The 19,085-nt window shown below is 39.4% G+C and overlaps 1 protein-coding gene across 1 annotated transcript in view; it reads right to left on the reverse strand.

Annotated features, from left to right (window-relative positions):
- LOC145263153 (splicing factor 3B subunit 1-like) overlaps nucleotides 1-14,543 on the reverse strand; it is a 144,317-nt gene extending 129,774 nt beyond the window's left edge. The window contains exon 1 of the mRNA XM_080120150.1: nucleotides 14,177-14,543. Coding sequence (XP_079976276.1) covers nucleotides 14,177-14,204 — 28 coding nt within the window. The 5' untranslated portion in view covers nucleotides 14,205-14,543. The remainder of the gene's footprint in view (nucleotides 1-14,176) is intronic.
- Nucleotides 14,544-19,085: the final 4,542 nt, after the last annotated feature.

The raw sequence follows: 19,085 nt of genomic DNA on the forward strand, positions 1-19,085 counted from the left end.
CAATGGCTTGTTTCGACTGCTTGAATGCATTCTCAAGGTCCTGGTTCCACGTGAAATGTGAGTCCTTTTTCACAAGATCGCGGAACGATAGCATTACTGGTCCTAGCGAGTATGCCCAGGCTACCTGATTGACAAGCCCAAACCAGGATCTTGCATCAGTGATGCTTTTTGGTACTGGGAAATTGGATATTGCGTCTAATATTGGTTCCGAGGGGGTTATCCCGGAGGGTGTAATTTGGAGTCCGCCAAATTGCACAACGTCTTGGCAAAATTGAAACTTGTCTTTGTTCAAGACGATTCCATTCTTTGCACAATGTAGCAAGAAATCGAATGTGTGTAGGAATGATTCCTTGATATCCGAGTCGTAAAGTAGAGTGTCGTCAATGATCTTTATTTTGCGCGGGATATTCTCAATTATTTCATCAAATCTATGTGTGTAGGCATCTCCAGACGCTAGATACCCCTGGGAGGTTCGGAGATACATGAACCTCCCCCATTCCGTGATGAAAGTTGTCAGTGGCTGAGATTCTTTGTCCAACAGGATTGAGTGATATCCATCAACGGCGTCCAATGCGATGCCAATCGAAAGGGTGATTCGGTATGATGTGTTTCCCGTTTGCACTGTGTGTTAAGGTACTGATAGTCGATGGTTCGTCTCGGCTTGCCATTCTTTTTCACAGTGATCACCATGGTATTGCACCAGTCAGTCGGTGTGCCGACAGGCACTGGAGCAATGATGCCCCTCCCCACATCATTCCAGGTCTTGCTTGACCTGTTCTTTCAAATGGTAAGGCACCGAGATTGGGTTATGTCTGGCTTTTGGAATAGCCCCTTCCTTCAGGTGAATGTGTGCTGGAGGTTCAGTCATGGAGGGAAATACCCCGTCGTTTTTGAATGCAGTGTCCGCAAAACATTCTAACAGCCAGTCTTATAATTTGCCGATGTTGGCTTCAGTGGCAGGGAAAGGGAGGCTGTCTGGACGCGTCGGTAGGGGTTTGACCCTGTTTTCTGTATCCTGCACTTTATTTTCGACTTCTAACGACTGCATAGCCATCGATGGGTTTGGGAATTCCTTATGTAATATCCCAACATCAATGCAGGCCGCCTTGCTGAAATAAAGCCATTTTATCCTTTCACAAATGTAGAGGGCTTGTTTGGTTGTGTGTGTCCCCACACTGAACGTCACCGGCAACCAACCCTGACATTCAAGAGTGGAATCCCCGATTGCTCGAACAACTTTGCTCGATGGGATCAGGTTGTCTATGGTGAGGCCCATGTGTCTCAAGTGTATTGTGCCACCCAGACATATAGTGGTACCGCTGTCAGGGAATATCATCATGTTGGTGCTATTATTTTCAGGGATGTTGTTTCTCTTCCTTGGGTCTGGATTGGGTGAAAATGGGGTTACCGTTGCCTTTATTTCGGTAACTTGCTCTATTGGTGTGGACGAGTACTTGTTTGTTGCCTGATCAAATGTAATGTGGGCGATCAGGCTGTCCATTTTTTTTATTTATTTATTTTTTTTTTTATTACATTTTCACCCCAAACAAGGCAAATTGCCACTTTGGTGTAGGGGGCTACTATCAGGGGCAACAACTACTGGGGTACTATGTAGGGATTTGGGCAGCAAGGTGTCGGTTCACGTTACACTTGAACTTCTGCACGTCAGTACTGTTGGGGAAGCAGGGACCTGGGATGGAATTCCAGAGTCTAGCGGTTCTGGGGAAGAAACTATTGGAGTAAAAAGATCTTTTACATCTAGGGATCTCTACAGTGTGGGGGTGGGATTTAGTAGCCTGTCGGATTTGTCGAGGGTGCACACGTCGTGGGGGCACAAGTGATTGCAGTTCGTCAGAGCATTCACCACTAAAATACTTGCTGCCTCGTCAAGTTCGGTGCTTTTGACAGCAGCTCTGCGGCGTTCCTTCTTGATCGACCGGAACACTCGGGCAAAGTGGTTTGATCTTCTACAATTGCTGCATGTTTGGCCCCATGCTGGGTAAGATAGGTGGCGAGCTTTCATCCCCGGGGTGCCATGTTGACTGTTTCCACAACCGCTGCAATGGGGTGTTGACCCCATGTCGTTGTTGTAATTGCAATTTGAGGGGGGGGGGCTAACGCGAGTCTGGGCTCCTTTTAGTGGGGACACAACGCTTCTGTTTTCGATATGTAGACATCCGGAAGGCAGATATGTCCAACATGTTGCTCATTGTAGTCTGGTCCCATAGTGCGGACTCAAATGCCTCGGCATGGCAGATATTCTGCTCAAGTGATTTCAGTGAGCCGGCTTTAGCCAGTAGGTCCGTCTGGAGTGTGTCATTTGCTATTCCCCTTATTAGCTGGTCTTTTATGTAAACGTCGGAAAGGTCATAGCTGCAGCAGGGGCAAGAGAAGTCACAATCGAGTGCTGTCGCTCTGAGACAAACCAGGTACTGCTGGATTGATTCCCTCTCAGTCTGGGACATTGATGCAAATGTGATACGGTGTATCATTGGGTTCGCTTTCTGGGTTACCAGGGCCTCGATCGTGTTCAAAAATCTGTCTGGATCAGTGGTAAAAAATTTCGGGTAAGTGTTTATGATTGCATTTTGGACCGATTCATCTGCACAATTGTACAATTGAATATTGGCCTGGTGTTTTGGCATGTCAGTAATTTTAGTAAATACCTCCCGATCGATTCGGAATTTCCTAAACTGTTGGGGTGTCATGTTGGAATGGAGCTGAGGGAGTTTGGCGGTTGGTGCCTTAGCATAAACAGTCTGTGAGGGGGGGGGGTCCTTGGCTTTTTCGAGGATTCGCATTGCTTCACCCATAGTAGTGATGCCTAATTCCTTTAACAGGGATCTGACCATCATGTGTAGGTGATCTGTGGTGAGTCTTTCTCTGGCAAATGTGGTGGCATAGAATTTGGCAGACTCAGCTGTAATCCCAGCTTTGAGAAAGAAGTCTTCCCAATCCTCAGGTTCCATTGTTCGTAGCGCCATGTAGAATATTGCTAGGGTGAGCCAGCTAATCCAATGAAGATGTTGTGCTGAATGGATGTGATAATTGACAGAGTGTAGTTCCTGGCAGAAGTCTAGAACAGTAAAAAACCCTGAATGCCAGTGCAGCTGGCATTTGTAGAGTGGCACCTGCCCCTCCTGGCATGGTTAGCCAATCAGGCGCCTCAAAATAGAACAATCCACCATCCCTGAATAATTGTAGGCTGGTCCAATGGCAATTAGCATACCACTAATTGCTACTGAATAAATAAGTTGACATTAGTTAACTGGTCCATAATGGTGGAGAGGGAAGGTAAGCGCATTCTTGATTCTACATCTACATCACTATCAATATTTTCCCCGACTCTTTATCTATGCTAAACCTAAACAGAGATTCCATGAACAAAGTTTCTTTCTTAGAACTGCATTCATGGGGAACTCTCTTCTGTTTTTCTGCTTTTCAACTGACTACAATATGGTTGTCTTCAAGTCCAACATAAACAAATTCTAGATGAGTAATAACCGTAGGTAATCCAATTTACTAAATTTCCACTACTAACGATTACTACGATATTGTCCCATTAACTACCATGCACTCATTAACTTTATCCTCGAGTTGCTTCCAGGCCTTGATAAGTGATGACTCTTTTGTAAATAAAAAAAATTTACATTTTATACGATGTAGATGAAAAAAGATGGGATTTTAGGCTAAACAATTTGGGTATAATATATATATATATATATATATATATGTGTGTGTGTGTGTGTGGATATGTTTGTAAATTTCAAAGATATAACTGACTAGGAGTATTGATTGTGTTATTAGTTATCACCTATAGTAAAAATTGAACCTTCAACCCCCAGACAACTCACTTAAAAAGCTGATTGTAATCAACACCTTTCTCCATTGAGTTGAGTTCAAAAAGATCTACCCGAAGAAAGCTGGAATATTGTGAAAATAACAAGCAAGCTGAGAATAGTAGTCTGAATATGATCCAAATATATTTTTGGCACATTTATGGCCATCACTAATCGTAATCAAGGAATTGTCAAGTGATTCAATTTAACCAATCAATGGCAAGCATTTAAAATGTAAGAAAAATCGTCTGCTTTGAATATTTAAAAAAATGAAAATCCGTGTTTATTTTTACATCTGCTCCAAATAGTTTTTCTTTTTGCTTTATTCTTATTCACTTTCCAAATTAAATTGAACATTAAAATACAGTATCTGTTCTTTTTGTCCCATTCCAGAGTATGACTTTTTGAGGAGATGTATTTTTCTCATTAAAAACAACCTTGTGTATATAACTTTACCTCAGTTTAATTATTTGCCGATTTTATAATATTTAAAATTTTTAAATAGAATTAAATTATCTGTTTTGATAATATACTTTATACTTTCCTGTTTTCAGTTTTTTGGCAGCTGGTTTTTTGCAGCGTTAGAAACTGACCTTGTGCCTAACTTTGCTTTCATGCAAAGTAGATAGAAACACAAATATTGAATAAAAAAGATAAAGTATGAGATACCAACTTAAACATTAAATTGTATTTTGAAAACCATAATATAAAAAGAAAATTAGATAAGTTTTTCTTTTTTCAAAAAAGGTGATATGTAGTAGCTCAAAAAGTTTATTTCAAAAGAAAAAAGATTATGACATGCTGAACATATTAGAGTTAAAAATCAATTTAGTATTACGTATTAATAAAAAAACAAACTTTAAATTAGTAAAATTAAACTGCCATATTTCTATGATTGACAAAAATGTGGAATAGAACTGAAGTGTAATGAAAAAGATAATGTCATTAAATTAAAAGTAAAAATATTCATAAGTTTATTATTTTAGTCACTAACACAGTTTTTTTTCATCAAACCTATCTTTAATTCTGGGTTTTAGTGATTACCATCAAAAATAAAATAAGGAAAAACTAAATAGATCCTTTATAGTCCTCCTTTTTTAAACAATTATTTTTCTCTTAGCCTTCCACTCGGCCAACAGTGAATAAAGAGTTCTTAAATAAAATGTTTTTTCCTGATATACAAAAATTGTAGTTTTCTTTCAGAATAATGTTTCATTCAATTTCACTCATGCACCCATTATATCAAAAAAGCCAAATAATGAGCTTATGAATTCATGTGGCACTTGATACAGATTAACCTTCCATGATTGCCTAATACTGGCAGAAATCCATCTAATGTCACCAACCATGAATTTAATTGACATTTTAGTACTTATTAAGATAGAGTCGACAGATCGATTTTTAAATATGTGGTTTTAAGCCAAAATAACAGTACTTACTTGTCATGTCAAAAATATTAATATACCCAAAAATGACAAAAATTCTTTGTGTAGAATGACTACTATAGATAACAAATGTTGGAAGTAGTGAAAAAGGAGATAAATATATCCCTTGTATTCACAATCTCCAAGGTGTTCACATGTAGGGAAAATGCCATTTGCCCAAATTTTCCATAAACATTACTTTTAATTATAAATAATGTTCTACTCGATGAAATTTTGTCATTTTTGATATATTACTATTTTCGACATGACAAGTACCGTTTTTGTTTTATTTTGCTTAAAATTTTTTTTTTTTTTAAATTGATCTGTCGACTATCTTAACAAGCTCTAATGTTTTTCACACTTAAAATGCACTTTCACTTTTATTAGAAAAAGTATTGTTATGACACGTTTAAGAATAAATTGAGTCATCATGTAAAATATAAATAAAATAAATTGACACTAGGCATTTTACAAACGTTTTATTTTGATTTCTAAGGAAAAACATGGATAAACAGACCTCAATATTTTCAGAATATTACTGAATTTTGAATCAATAATACTGTTGGCTAGTGTTAAAAATGCCATTGAACTTAAAACTAATACTAAATATTAGGGATGTACCGATTATCAAATTGGCCAATTACTGATTAATCGGCCTTTGATAATTGGACGATTAATAGGTTTTCTAATGCGGATTTATCAGCAAATTTTGTTGTCATAAATGGCACTAATATTAATTATATTGGAAAAGAAGACAAGTTAACTCATTCTTTTGCTTGCCAGCGAAAATTTATCGAAGCGACAAGCATCGTCTAAATCATATCAAATAATGTATTTTACAACTGAACTGAATTTGAGTCAAATAGATGTAAGCATATAGAAAATTTCCCTCCCTTCTCTTCCTATCGAATTATCATTATTTTTTTACTTTAAATTACTGTCAAAGAAAAGTATCCCTTTACCTTTCAGTTTTCATGTTGAGGAATTGTACCGTAAATTGTGCCTATGTGCAAACCAAAAATAAAGCATTCTTCATCAGTCATACTCTTGTTCCTCATTTTCAGACTCTTGTTACTATATATTTTTCTGTATTTTATTGAGATAAATTATTAATTAAATATCAGACATGATGAGATTTTCTAGGGTGTTTGGAAGTAATTCTCCTGAAGACAATGCTCAAACAGCTTTGTAAGTATGGGAGCTAGTTCTGGTTGAAGCTTTTTCAGTATTACAATTGGAATGCCGTCAGGGTCAGTTGTTTGCTAGAATCAAGGCTTTTTTATTGGCTTGGCAACATCATGCACAGATATTTGTATGTTACATAGCATGTTTTCTAATACAAGAGGAAATATGAAGAGCGGGAGGGCGGCCTGGATCGCATAGGGTAGAATTAGCTGCAAAGTTTTTGACAGAGTTTGGCTTTGTCTGATGCGGACAAGATTACTCCAGATCCATTGATGATAGTTGGAAGCACACAATTCTGTTCAGGATCCTGTTTGCTATTTGCCAAAACTGGTGGGAATCAAGCCACTGCTCAGCAACTTTGGACTTGACAGACTGAGCATGCAGCTCTCTCATGTTCTTCATTACTCTTTTACAGTGGTTGCTGGCAGTCCTGAAAGTGGCTTTAGCCTCAGTACATCTGTTATGTTGGAAGCAATGGAAAAGGGGATTTTTGTGCGCAATGGCAACAGCACATTCCGGAAAGAGCCATGGCTGGCTGTACGGCTGGAATCTTTTTTGAGGGTATGAAACGGTCTATACCTACAATTAATCATTCCGTCAGGTCAAATACTGTAGAGGACATATCCTGCTTAAACATGGAATGCAGAGGTAGATCTGATATAAATGTGTGGAAGCTATCCCAGTCAGCCATAGAATATTGCTATACTGTACAATGGAGAGGTACGTCTGAGGACTTATTACATTTCATTTTTATCTTAACTGATACAACAGAGTGGTCGGAAGATCCCAGCAGGGAATGAACAGAAGATGAACATTGCTCAGGGCAAGTTGTGAGGAAAAGGTCTAGAAGACTTGCATACTGACCGTCAATGTCAGGCACACAAGTGGGTTCGCGAACAATCTGAGTGAGGTCATAAACAATGGAGAAATCATGACAGAACCTCTCCTCATCATCTGTCTTTTTTGAGTGGGTTCACCATTCCACATTGTGAAAATTTCCACAAACGTGAATGTTAGCTGAAGGATGAGCAGACAGGATGTGGTCAATTTTCTCAGATATGCACTTAAAGATAGTAACTCCGTTGTTGTGGGAGCAATAGAGAGCAAATATAAATGCAACCCGGAAGCATATATAGGAAACAACACACTGAAGATGGAGTATACCTCTGAAATATATTTGTGATAAATTTCAAACAAGTAAAAGATTTGTTTATTTTCCTAATATTATATTGTATTTGGCTTTCAAGCACACTTGATGCGTATTTTATTTTATTCAAATTAAAACGTTTCTATATGAACTCTCATTCTTTGACGTTATAAAAATATATATTTATTTTTAAGCAGAATGAACCAAAGGGATTCCCCATTATAAAAAATAGGAGGTATGTTGCAATAATCCATAATGGGGTATGATCTTGCACAGTCGAGAGATTCTATTTATAAACGATGCTGCTAGGAACTGACGAATAAAATTAATTCACTTCTACTACCAACCAAGCAGAAACCAGAATTGCTCCATAAATATTAAATCTTTATGTAGCAATTTTGCATATGTTTTCTTTCTGTCAAATCGGGAAGAATCTTTTGCTCTGAGGATTTTACACATCGGATTTTTTTTACTTTATTTTTCTCTGGAAAAAATACTAAATTGGCTGGACTGTTTTTATCATATCCAACAAATATACCTCTATCTGTTTTAATATTTAATTTACTCTTTTTATCTATATATGCGAAACAAGTTGAACCAAATACATGCATTCAGCTTAAATTTGGTTTTCTACCGCAGAAAGCTTCATATGGGGTTTTAGATATAGTGTTTTGTTAAAGCACTTATTTCGTATATAAGCAGCCACCATAAGTGCGTACGTCCAAAGGTTTTGGGGGAGTTTTGATTCAATGAGTAGACATCTTGCCATTTCAAAAAGTGTCCGCCATGCTCTTTCCATAGTCTCGTTTTGGTGTGGCGATCTAGGGGCCGATTTTTCATGCTTGATACGATGGTTAATTAGTAAAAGTTCAAAGTCTTTATTAGTGAATTCCGTACTGTTGTCAGAGCGAATATATCTAAAACCCCATATGAAGCTTTCTACGGTAGAAAACCAAATTTACTTCACCGTACGGAGCCATGTCGGCTAAATATTTTCTAGTTGCTAGCAGGGTATCAGATGTGTTCTTTAAAAAGTAAACCATTAATAAACCTGAATGGTCATCTATGAAATTCAATACATATCTATAATGTTCTCTGGCCATCGGTTCCACGGGACCATTCAAGTCACAATGCACCAGTGATAGGATTTTCTTGGCTTTCTTGTCTGGCATCTTGTTTTGATAGTCTGTCATTTTTCCCTGCGTACAAACGTCGCAGTAAAAGATTTTTGATGTTTTTATTTTCATTCCATCAACTACAGTTAACAACTTTTTGATATCAGGAATATTGCAGTGTCCAAGAATTTTATGCCATGTCTGTAAATCATGGCAGGCGGTTTTCGATGGGACTACGCTATTTAAATAATATAGTCTTCCATTTTCTTTAACGTTGAATAGAGTTCCATTCGGGTACACCAGTTTTGATTTATTGGGGCTAAAGTTTATATTTGCATCTTGTTTAATGGCAGCTTGTACAGAAAATATATTTTGTTTACATTTCGGGATCAGAAGAGCGTTTTCTAGAATACAGAAACATAGTTCACTTTTATTGTTCCTTAGCGAGATTTTAGCATCACCTCTTTTCAAAACGATATCATTTACTTGACTGCCGTCAGTAAGTTCTACAAAATGATTTTGTGGCTTAAAGTTGGGATCAAAATTGATAAAATCAGATTCCTTTGTAATCACATGTGCCGTTGTATCACAATCAACAAAAAATTATTGTTTGTTGAAGCGTTAAATGTACATGAAAATAAGAATGTATGTTCGCTAACGGAGCTCTCCACATTTTTAATGGAGTCGCCCTTTAAAACCCTGTTTCTACATTGGAAACTCTTGTGATTAAGGCGTCCACAATTATAGCAATTAATTTTTGTATTTTTCTTAGGAGAAAAATTGTTTTTGGCAATATTGCAGTTTTTATTCCCGGCATGGGTATAATTTAATTTTGGTGTTTTTATGTGTGTATTTTTAAATTTCATGATATTTGTAGATTTGTTTTTTTCTGTTATCATTTTTTCAGTTTCTTCGTAACTTCTGAGTGCTACCTTGAATTGACTAAAAGTCATGGGTTTTTCTTTCTGGGTTATCACGATGGTAAATGACTTGAAATCACTCAGTAATCCCTTGAGGACCATGGAAATTAACAGACTGTCGCTAATAACTTCATCAGACATTTTTAAAGAATTTGCAGTAGTTTCGGTTCTTATAATATAATCTGTAATGGTTTCAGCTTCCATTCGTTTTAGAGAAGTCAGTTCAGTATATAAAGAAATAATTTTTGGTTTTTCTTTCGATAAATAATGCTCTCTCAATATGTTCAATGCTTTGCAGCCATCATCCAGGGCTTCTCTCATTACCAGTGATAGACTTCAGTCATCTAAGCACTGTTGCATTCTTTTCAATGAAGTTGGGATCATTTCTGTTTTCAGGTTGTGTTTGAAGTACTTTGTGTAGCTTTTGAATTCGTAGATATCCTAGAAATTTCACTTGCCACAATTCGACTTTTGATTCAGATCCATCGAAATAAAGACGCACACTGGGTTCATAAACTCTAGAAGTGTAAGCCATGTTTAGTTTCAGAACAGTTTCTGATGGTTTGTTGTTCTACACAAGTACTGGGAGGTAACTGGTTCGCAGTAGACAGTTCTCGAGTTGGAATGCACAAAGCAAAAGATTCTTCCCATGTTGACAGGAAGAAAACATGCGAAATTGCCCGTTTCTTGCGAGGTCGTATTCTGCTAAGCAAGCTTTGGGAGAAAGGATTAGGGTAGGATGTGCTGGTTCCACCTGAATTTTTTCCTTATGGAAGAAACTTTCTTCAGATCTCTCTGGATTGGGGACCATTTCCTTTTCTCGTAAGGCACTCAGTGAGAGTGAACCTGGCGAACTCTTCCTGTTTTGTGATGCCTCCCCGGAAGCCTATGGGTTTGCGGCATATGTGGTTCAGAAGTGTCGATCTTGTTTGGTATTTGCCAAAGCTATGGTGGCTCTTTTGAAAAGGAAAACACTTCCTACTCTGGAGCTCATGGCTGTGTTCCTGGCCATGAAGTGCCTGCCTATGATTCTAAGAAACTTTGGAGGATTCACTCCCTCTGAGATTCACGTGGCCACAGATTCTCAAGTGGTCCTCTCTTGGCTTATCTCGGGAACCATCGCGAGCAAGACCTGTTTGCCCGAAATAGGCTAAAAGATATCGATCAGATGAGCGTTGAATTAGAAGCCACACTCAGCTTGTATCCCTCGTTTCGGTATATTCCAATGGCAGAGAACCCCGCCAATTTGATCACAAGGGGAATGACGCTGGAAAGGTTCAAAACCTGCTTCCAGTTCCAGTGCTATGGTCCAGGTTGGTTGAGTGGCGGCACCACTCCGTGGGCTACTCAAGACTTGCCGTGCCTCAACAAACGCAGCCAAGGTATAGCTTGTGCGTCTTGGAACGCTGCGATCCTCCATGGAGAGGAAACACCTACTGTTCTGCCCCTGGAAAGGTTCTCTTCATTTAATAAACTCTTAAGAATGACTTTCTTAGTCCTGAAATTTATCAATCGCTTGCGTCGGTTAGAAGTTGACAGTGAAAAACTGGCAGCAGTTTTGCTTATGCAGACGATGCAACACCAAGTATATGCTGAGGAACTAGATTTTTTGCTAGATCCCTCGGGCAAGACGGTACCTGGGTTGGTGCGGGACCTTGATTTGTTTATTGATGATGAAGGTCTAATCAGGTCAGGTGGCAGAATTGGTAGATCTCTCCAGTTTAGCAGGGAGGTTAAACACCCTATTCTGTTGGCAAAGTGTCACCAGATTACCAAGCTTATCATAATGGATGCGCAGGCTAGGTGCCAGCACTTGGGGATTGGGTCAACTTTAGTGGAACTGAGACGTTGTGGGTACTGGGTGCCAAAAGGCAGACAGCCAGTGAAGACGATCCTGACTTTGTGCGCTCTGTGCCAAAGGTACAATACCAGACAGGTCTTGCCACCCAATGTAGCTAACTTACCCACATCCCGTATTGAACTGGAAGTTCCCTTCAAGCATACTGGAGTGAATTTCACCGGTCACCTTTGGGTTAGGCACGGTGGTAAGGAGGTGAAAATGCATCTACTGATCTTCACGTGTCTCAGTGTCAGAGCTATACACATCAAAGTGCTACCTGACATGAGTGTGTTGGCCTTTCTGCAGGCATTAGTGTGGTTCATGAACCTGTATGGCATGCCGTCTACCATTTACAGTGATAATGCTAAAACTTTCGTAGGAGGCGGTCGATTGTTTAAAAGGTTGATGCTAAACCATGATTATCGACAGAGGTTTTGCTCCTGTTCTATTAAGTTCTGCCCCATTCCACTTTACTCACCTTGGGTGGGAGGTGTTTGGGAGAGGAGTATCCAGACAATTAAGAATTGTCTTTACAAGGTGGTTGGTAGAGGCGAGATAGATTATTTTTCTTTACTTACCATCATATCAGATATCCAAAGAGCTATCAATAACCTCCCTCTGACATATCGAGAATCTACAGAGACAGAGTTAGAGGCAGTAACTCCTAACATGTTTTTGCGGCCTAATAAGAGTCCTGGGTTGCTTTTAGATCTGAAAGATGAGGATTTTGTCTCCGACCTCCCACCCAGCTGAGAAAGGCTGCTCAGGATCATGCAAGTTTGGGACTAGTGCCTGGAGAATTTCCGCACTCTATGGTATAATGAGTACCTGTTGAGCCTCCAAGAGAAACCACAGGGGCGTTCTAGAGTGCCCTTCCAAAACAGATTAAAGGTTGGGGATGTGGCATTGGTGAGGAGCCCACATAAGCTTAGGCCGTTTTGGGTTCTTGGGATCATTTCCGCAACTTAAGGTAGGTGCACATTGCTTCCTTTTCTCGACTGGGCAGTCATTGGATTTTAAGGGAATATTAATTTTTTTCACAGAATGGCTTTCTAAATAATGTCATTATTTCAGCACGGCTTTCATTTTGTTTGTTAAATGTAACAAAAAAAAAAAAAAAAAAAAAAAAAAAAAAAAAGTAAAGTTCAAGCAAACTTGGAAGTTTTATTTTTTTTTATTAAAAAAAAATTAAAAATAACGCAGGTATCATAAAACTTTAATTAAACTTGAAAATAATATTTAAAAATAGCGCGGTTCCATTTTGACTTTCACCAATTTTCCTGTTAATAATTACATTAACTCCGGCAAAAAAAAAAAAAGGGGGATAAAATCAATAAAAAGCATGCGCTAATTTCAAGCCAAGATAAATAAAACAAACTAGGTCACACACGCAAAAAATTCTTTCCTTGTAAAAATAATGATTTCTCCCTCAATCGAACAATGTTCAACATGCGCTAGTGGAGTAGCAGAGCACAGCAGCACTCAGCAGTGCCACTGCTCTAAGTGCTCTCTCTACTGCTCTTCTACTTCTACTTCACTTGCTATGAGTTGCTCCAGCACTCGTTTACGTTAGCTGATTTTTTTTCTTGCATTTATTCTACATAAGTAAAAATAAAAGTTGTTCAAATTGTCATGTTCCAACTAGTCAACTTTGCCTCGGGTTCGTTCCGTTTCGCTCGATCCTGGTTTTTATCGCAAAGTCAAGGCTGCTACCTGGTCTACGAAATTGCAAGTGGCGGCCATGTTGACTTTTTTTTTTTTTTTTTTTTTTACTTATTCAATGTTTACACATTTTAATGGTGCGTTTCTCGAATTTCAATATGTAAAATAAATTAACATTTTACACGAAATGACTTCTCATGTAAAAATGTTTAAGATTATATTTTTCTTCTATTACCCGCAACCCCTATTTTTAGCGACCTTTTAATGTTTAGACGACTCGCGTTCTTTTGTAGCCACGATCGCCGCTTTTTTATAAGAAAAAAAAATCACAATTATAATAATAGTAACAATAATATATTTAAAAGAAAAATATTGTTTAAATTTTCAATGTATTTTAAAATTTATTTATTTTCGACATACGCAAAAATGCTAATTTTATGAGTTTTGGTAAAAAACAAACAGGTATTGAGAATTTACTTGAAATGTTATTTATTTTCCAATTAAAAATAAATATTACAAATAATCAATGAAGTTTAAATTTAATGTCTAGAAGGTTTTGTTTTATTTAACTGAAATAAAATGTAAAGTTTAAAGTAAAAAAAAAAAAAAAAAAAGAAACAATAAGTTGAGAATCTCTACATACAATTAATGCCAAATCAGCTTTGGCTTAAAATCATTAAAAGAAAGCACTTTGCAATCGAGTTAACAAAAAGGTGACAGTATAAATTAATGAATTATTTAATCATTAAATAAACAAGTAATTTGCGTTGATTTAAAGAATGAAAAAGAAATTCACACACACAAAATAAACAACAACAAAAAAATGAGGAAAAAGCTCGAAAAACCACGACGCCATTTTTGTCTACCACAAAGAAACAAAATCTCCCAACAAGAAACTTCGATATAGATCCACAAAAACAAAACATTTACATAATGACAATCACCTCTCGGTTCTCTGTCAACTACAGAACGAGTAAAAGTCATTTTCTATGAGAATAACTGCACGAATTACAATGAAAACATGAATTGAAATAATAAACATACCTTCTCTACTAAATCCTTGTCCCTCCATTTTGTCTTTTTTGTATTTCTTTTTTAGCTTTGCTGATTAGTGAAAAATTGAGTCTGAGATTATAATTGTCTTCAGAGTCACTTTTGATTTGTAAGGGCAATCAGCCGAATGACACGAGTTAGTATTTTAAACATCTCTATTTTTCTCCAAACTACAATATTAAAGAGTAAATTTTATATAAGATTGTTTTATTTTTAGCTGTGTGTCTTTTTTTATTATTAATTTAAAAGCCTGCTTATCTAGTCCTGTGGATTCAGATTGATTTCATAGACATTGTCGAGAGGCTAGAGGACGATAGGCAGTGGTGGCTGGCCTACTGTAGTGAGCACGTGTCGTCACAAGTAAAAATAAATAACAATAGGCTATGGTGAACGTGACAATAACAAAAAGTAGACACAACACTGGCGTACATACATACATACAATAAAAATAAAAATGGTTTTTACTTTATTAGAAATAAAACATTAATAATCAGATGGTTGGTTGAAAGAACGCCAGGATAAAGAAAGCCACTTGGTAGAATTACAGTGTCTGGTCCCGTTGTTTTGTTTTACATATCAACCCTTTCCCTGTTATTTAATGTCAAATCTGGTAATTTGGGAAAACAGGTTTCATGCTTCAAGTTCTTTATATCTTCAAATATTTAGTCCTAGTGTTTAGTTTGGTTACTTTGTAGAGAAAAAAAATTCTGATTTTTGCAGAGCATTGAGCTTTGCAGAGAAAAAAACAGTAATATCAATTACGTTTCTGAATTTTTTAGATGAAAATTAGTTATTCATATTATTTGGATGCTTCGGACTACTGTCTCATCTTGAGTATCATTTTCACAACGTTTCAGTCGATGTAACCTCCGACCTTCAGGTTATAGTGACCAGCTAAATCAAGTCGCTCGTCACGTAACCAGAAGAATTCGTCTGGAATTTATTCATTTCGAGAACAATTTAATTTTGTCATCGTTCGCCCACGCAGTTCTGTCAGCGCGTAGAATCTTTGTTGTAATTGTTTTATTTTATCATTAAAATTTTGTGTACATTTCTTAAGGCATACAACAAGTGCCAGACAGGTGTTATATAACAAAAAATGCTACAATTTCATGATTAGGCATGAAGCCCGAAGGGAATGGGGGGGGGAAGGGGGTGTCGGGGGTCGTCCAGTCGTCCACTTGGTCTATTCCCTAAAACTAGTTGCAATCACCACAATACCGCATTCACTCTATGAACTTGAGCTATTTAAAATCTACCTAGATGAGATGAAAATGACATATTTACAATATTTACAATGCTAATATATATATATAACGTATATATATATATATATATATTAGGGATTTTTTTTTTTTTTACATGAACTCAAAAAACAGGTAATATGTATGATATATGAAATGATGAGTTTGTGATGTGTATGATATATGAAATGATGACGTTGTGATGTGTATGATATATGAGGATGATGGGAGGGGGGATGAAAGCCTTAAAACACCCCAAAATAAAGAAAAATAACAGTAATAAGAAATAAAGAAACCAAATAAAATATAAAATGCTAATGATGATGTGTTAGCAGGAAACCCCACTTCCTAATCTACTTCCGAAATGCTTCCTGTTTTCCGGTTCACGACCGAAAACAAGGAAGTCATTTCCTAAGTGGGAGTGGGCAGTCTACGGACAAAACAAATGGTAGGGGTTTGCGGGGATGTACGGTGACCTCCAAGATGTGTACCATGGGGATGGACAGGGTCAAAAAATAAATTATTGGATGCGGGCGTCTTGAAGATATTCTAACACCTGAAAAATAAATAATGGGGCTCTGAGATTCATTCATACCAACTAGCTAAGGGACTGATCCACCATGATGGAATTTTTTTGTTCTTATAGTCGGCGTGTGCCATGCCTAGGCAGGGAACACGTACTCAAGCCTATTTCGCATGAACGCGCACAAACAAGTGGTGTGGTGTATCCGCCTACGACTAAATGCCGAGTGGGATAGCCTCCTTCTATCACATCTGATTTTGATTTTAAGTTGATGTTTAAAATGCGAAATAAGATAGTAATGAGAGATTGGATCTCCCCTTCGCCCTATCTCTATGCGTGATGCCCACACAACTAGTCTAGCTACACCTAAGATCGTTAGGAACACCATTCGTTCCTCCTAGGCCACAGCGGATCTGTGTTGTAGACTACAGATGCTAAATCCAGGCATGTCACCTAGTCAGGAACGATGCAAGCCATGACCTCGCAGACATACGGCCAGTATTCTCATAGCTTAGAGTACTCGAAAGAGCATGTTCGACAGTTTCCTTGTGCTCTTCCTTGCACCAAGTACAATTTGGGTTAATCTCATCGTTGTAATGTGACGCCTGCCATTAAGTACAAGCACGTTCCTAACCAGTCGCCAGGTCAGGGAAAACTCTGAATTGTTGATGTAACCCCGGCCTGGCGCCCAATTCCACAGAGAGCGCACCTCCCCATTCGACAGCCGCAGCCGCTCCCCTAGTGGGTCCAACGCAGTCTCCTTCACTAACTCCCTGTAAAATGCCCTTCTAGCCAAGTCCTCACTGACGCTCTGACATTTGTCTGTACCTCCGACCAGATTTTGTCAAGCTGGAGGACCGGTCCGAACCAAACTCCAAGTATGTGAACCGGGCCGTCTGTCCAGCCAAAAGAGCCCGGCAGTGCTAATGAGCCCTGCCAGGCGGCCAACCTCAGGACTTGCTAAGATGGACAACTGCTCCTGTTACTTGTTCGTACCGCTTGAGTGCCTTAATCACCACAAGAATGTCATAATGGCTCAACATGCACACGGTGACATCATCGGCAAATGCAGAGACCCCGGCCCGCGCACCGCCAGGTAATTCAATTCTGGATAAGGCCAGTCCAGTCTCCCCAGTTCTCAGCTTGCGCAGGAGAGGTTCTAACACGAGGACGTATAAGAGGGGAGACAACTGGCACCCCTGCCATACCGACCGGGAAACAGCGAACGGTGTTTACCTGTTTACCTGCACGACTGACATCGGCCGAGTATACAGAATGGAGATCCATCTGCAGAAGTCATACCCAAAACCGCCAGCTAACAATACGGACCCCAAGAAGTGATGGTCCACCCTGTCGAATGCCTTGGACTGATCCAAATTGATCAGCGTGGCTTCGGTGTCGTCTTCTAAATTTTCTATGATTATGCGAATCAAGTGCAGATTGTTTTGAATTGATCTCCCCTTCACAGCATAGTTCTAATCCAGTTCGACCAAGTCATTGATAACGACCCGCAAACGATTCGCAAGAACTCTGGCTAAAATTTTCACGTCTGCATTTAAGAGTGTGATGGGCTTATAATCATCTAGCCCCTCAACACACCCGTCCTTCTTCTGAAGAAGCATGACCACTCCCTTGGTAACCTGACCCAGGATGGATTCTGTGTCAAACCAGTGGTTAAACATGTTCGTCAGAATGAGAATGAATATGTGCGACAGCCTCAAGTACAATTCATAGGGCAGACCATCGAGTTCGGGTGATTTGTCGTACCCCACCTGCTTCAACGCAGCAATGACCTCATACTCTGCAACCTGACCATCACAACTAGTCACTCGGGCTGCCTCCAGGCTGGGCAAGCCAGCCAAATAGTTGTCAAACTCATGGACGCGGAGCCTGGACAAGCTGTGCGAAGCGATCCTTGAGTGAACCCGAAACCACTCGCAAATCTCCCAAGATGATACTAACGAGCGCTCATCCAGGCTCTGGATTTTTCTAATGTGATTAAACGATTTGCGCTGGAGTGAAGCTCTGCGCTTGGAAGCGTCTACATTCACGGCTTTGTTGGACACCTTACATAACCTAGCCCTAGTTATCTGGCCCTGATACCACTCGCTAGCCGAACGGTTCAGGTCCTCCTTAGCTAGATCTATCTCTAGGGTGCCCCCCCGCCACCGCCCGGGCCAACCTATCTTCTAGACGCTTCTCTGCCTTGGCCTCATTTAGTGCGAGGCGTTGGCACTAACCCACCACTTATTCCTGGTTACCGCCCCCACTAGCCCCTTCTTGATATGTTCAACCAGCTTTTCCCGGAAGTCGGCCATCTTCAATAACAAAGCGTTCAACTTCCAGTACCCGGCCAGTTTGTGCTTCCTATCTAAGTTGATCCGGGCCACAAGTAGTTTGTGGTTGGAGTGACCTACCCAGTGGAACGTGGGACAGGTAGTGTAGTCGAGGGTGCCTCTTCTAACTAACAACCGATCCAAGTAGGTACTCGGACTGGAGGGCCTATTAGAGAGCCATGTCCACATCACCCGCGCTGGATGATCCACCCAAAACCTGTCGACCAGATCACATGAAGCCATCAGATCAGACAGGCTGGTGTCACACCCATCCGTCCCTTTAGTCCCGCCCACCTTATCTACCCTGGGATCAAGGATGGCATTCCAATCTCTCAGTAGGACTAACCATTCCAAGCCCCCAAGAAACACCTCCAACCGCTAAAAACAGGAAACCCGCTCTCATGAGGTATTAGGCGCATAAACCGCAACGATTCGAAACGATCTATTTTCAACGGCAACATCGGCCATGACCAGTCTGCCATCAGCATCCGCATGTACAACACTAACCACTGCAGAGAGAGTGAGTCTAACTAGCAAGGAAACCCCCTACTATGGCGGTCACCGAATGCTGAAAAGACCTTGTAATGCCCCTCCAGCACCGAAGCGAAGTTAGTTTCTTGCAGCGTGGCCACATCTATGTTCATGGACATGAGGTCCCTCAGTACCCTAGCAGCTTTGCTTCGGGACCTCATGCCTCTTACGTTCAAACTAGCAAGGCTCAAGTACGTAGCCATTATGCCTATTCAGTGTCAACCACCAGCTTGAAGTCTTTTGCAGTCAGGATGCCGCAGGATTGG

This window comes from Euprymna scolopes, chromosome 38, assembly GCF_053919585.1.
Source record: "Euprymna scolopes isolate OS-2025 chromosome 38, ASM5391958v1, whole genome shotgun sequence".
NCBI classification, from domain to species: Eukaryota; Metazoa; Mollusca; class Cephalopoda; order Sepiida; family Sepiolidae; genus Euprymna; species Euprymna scolopes.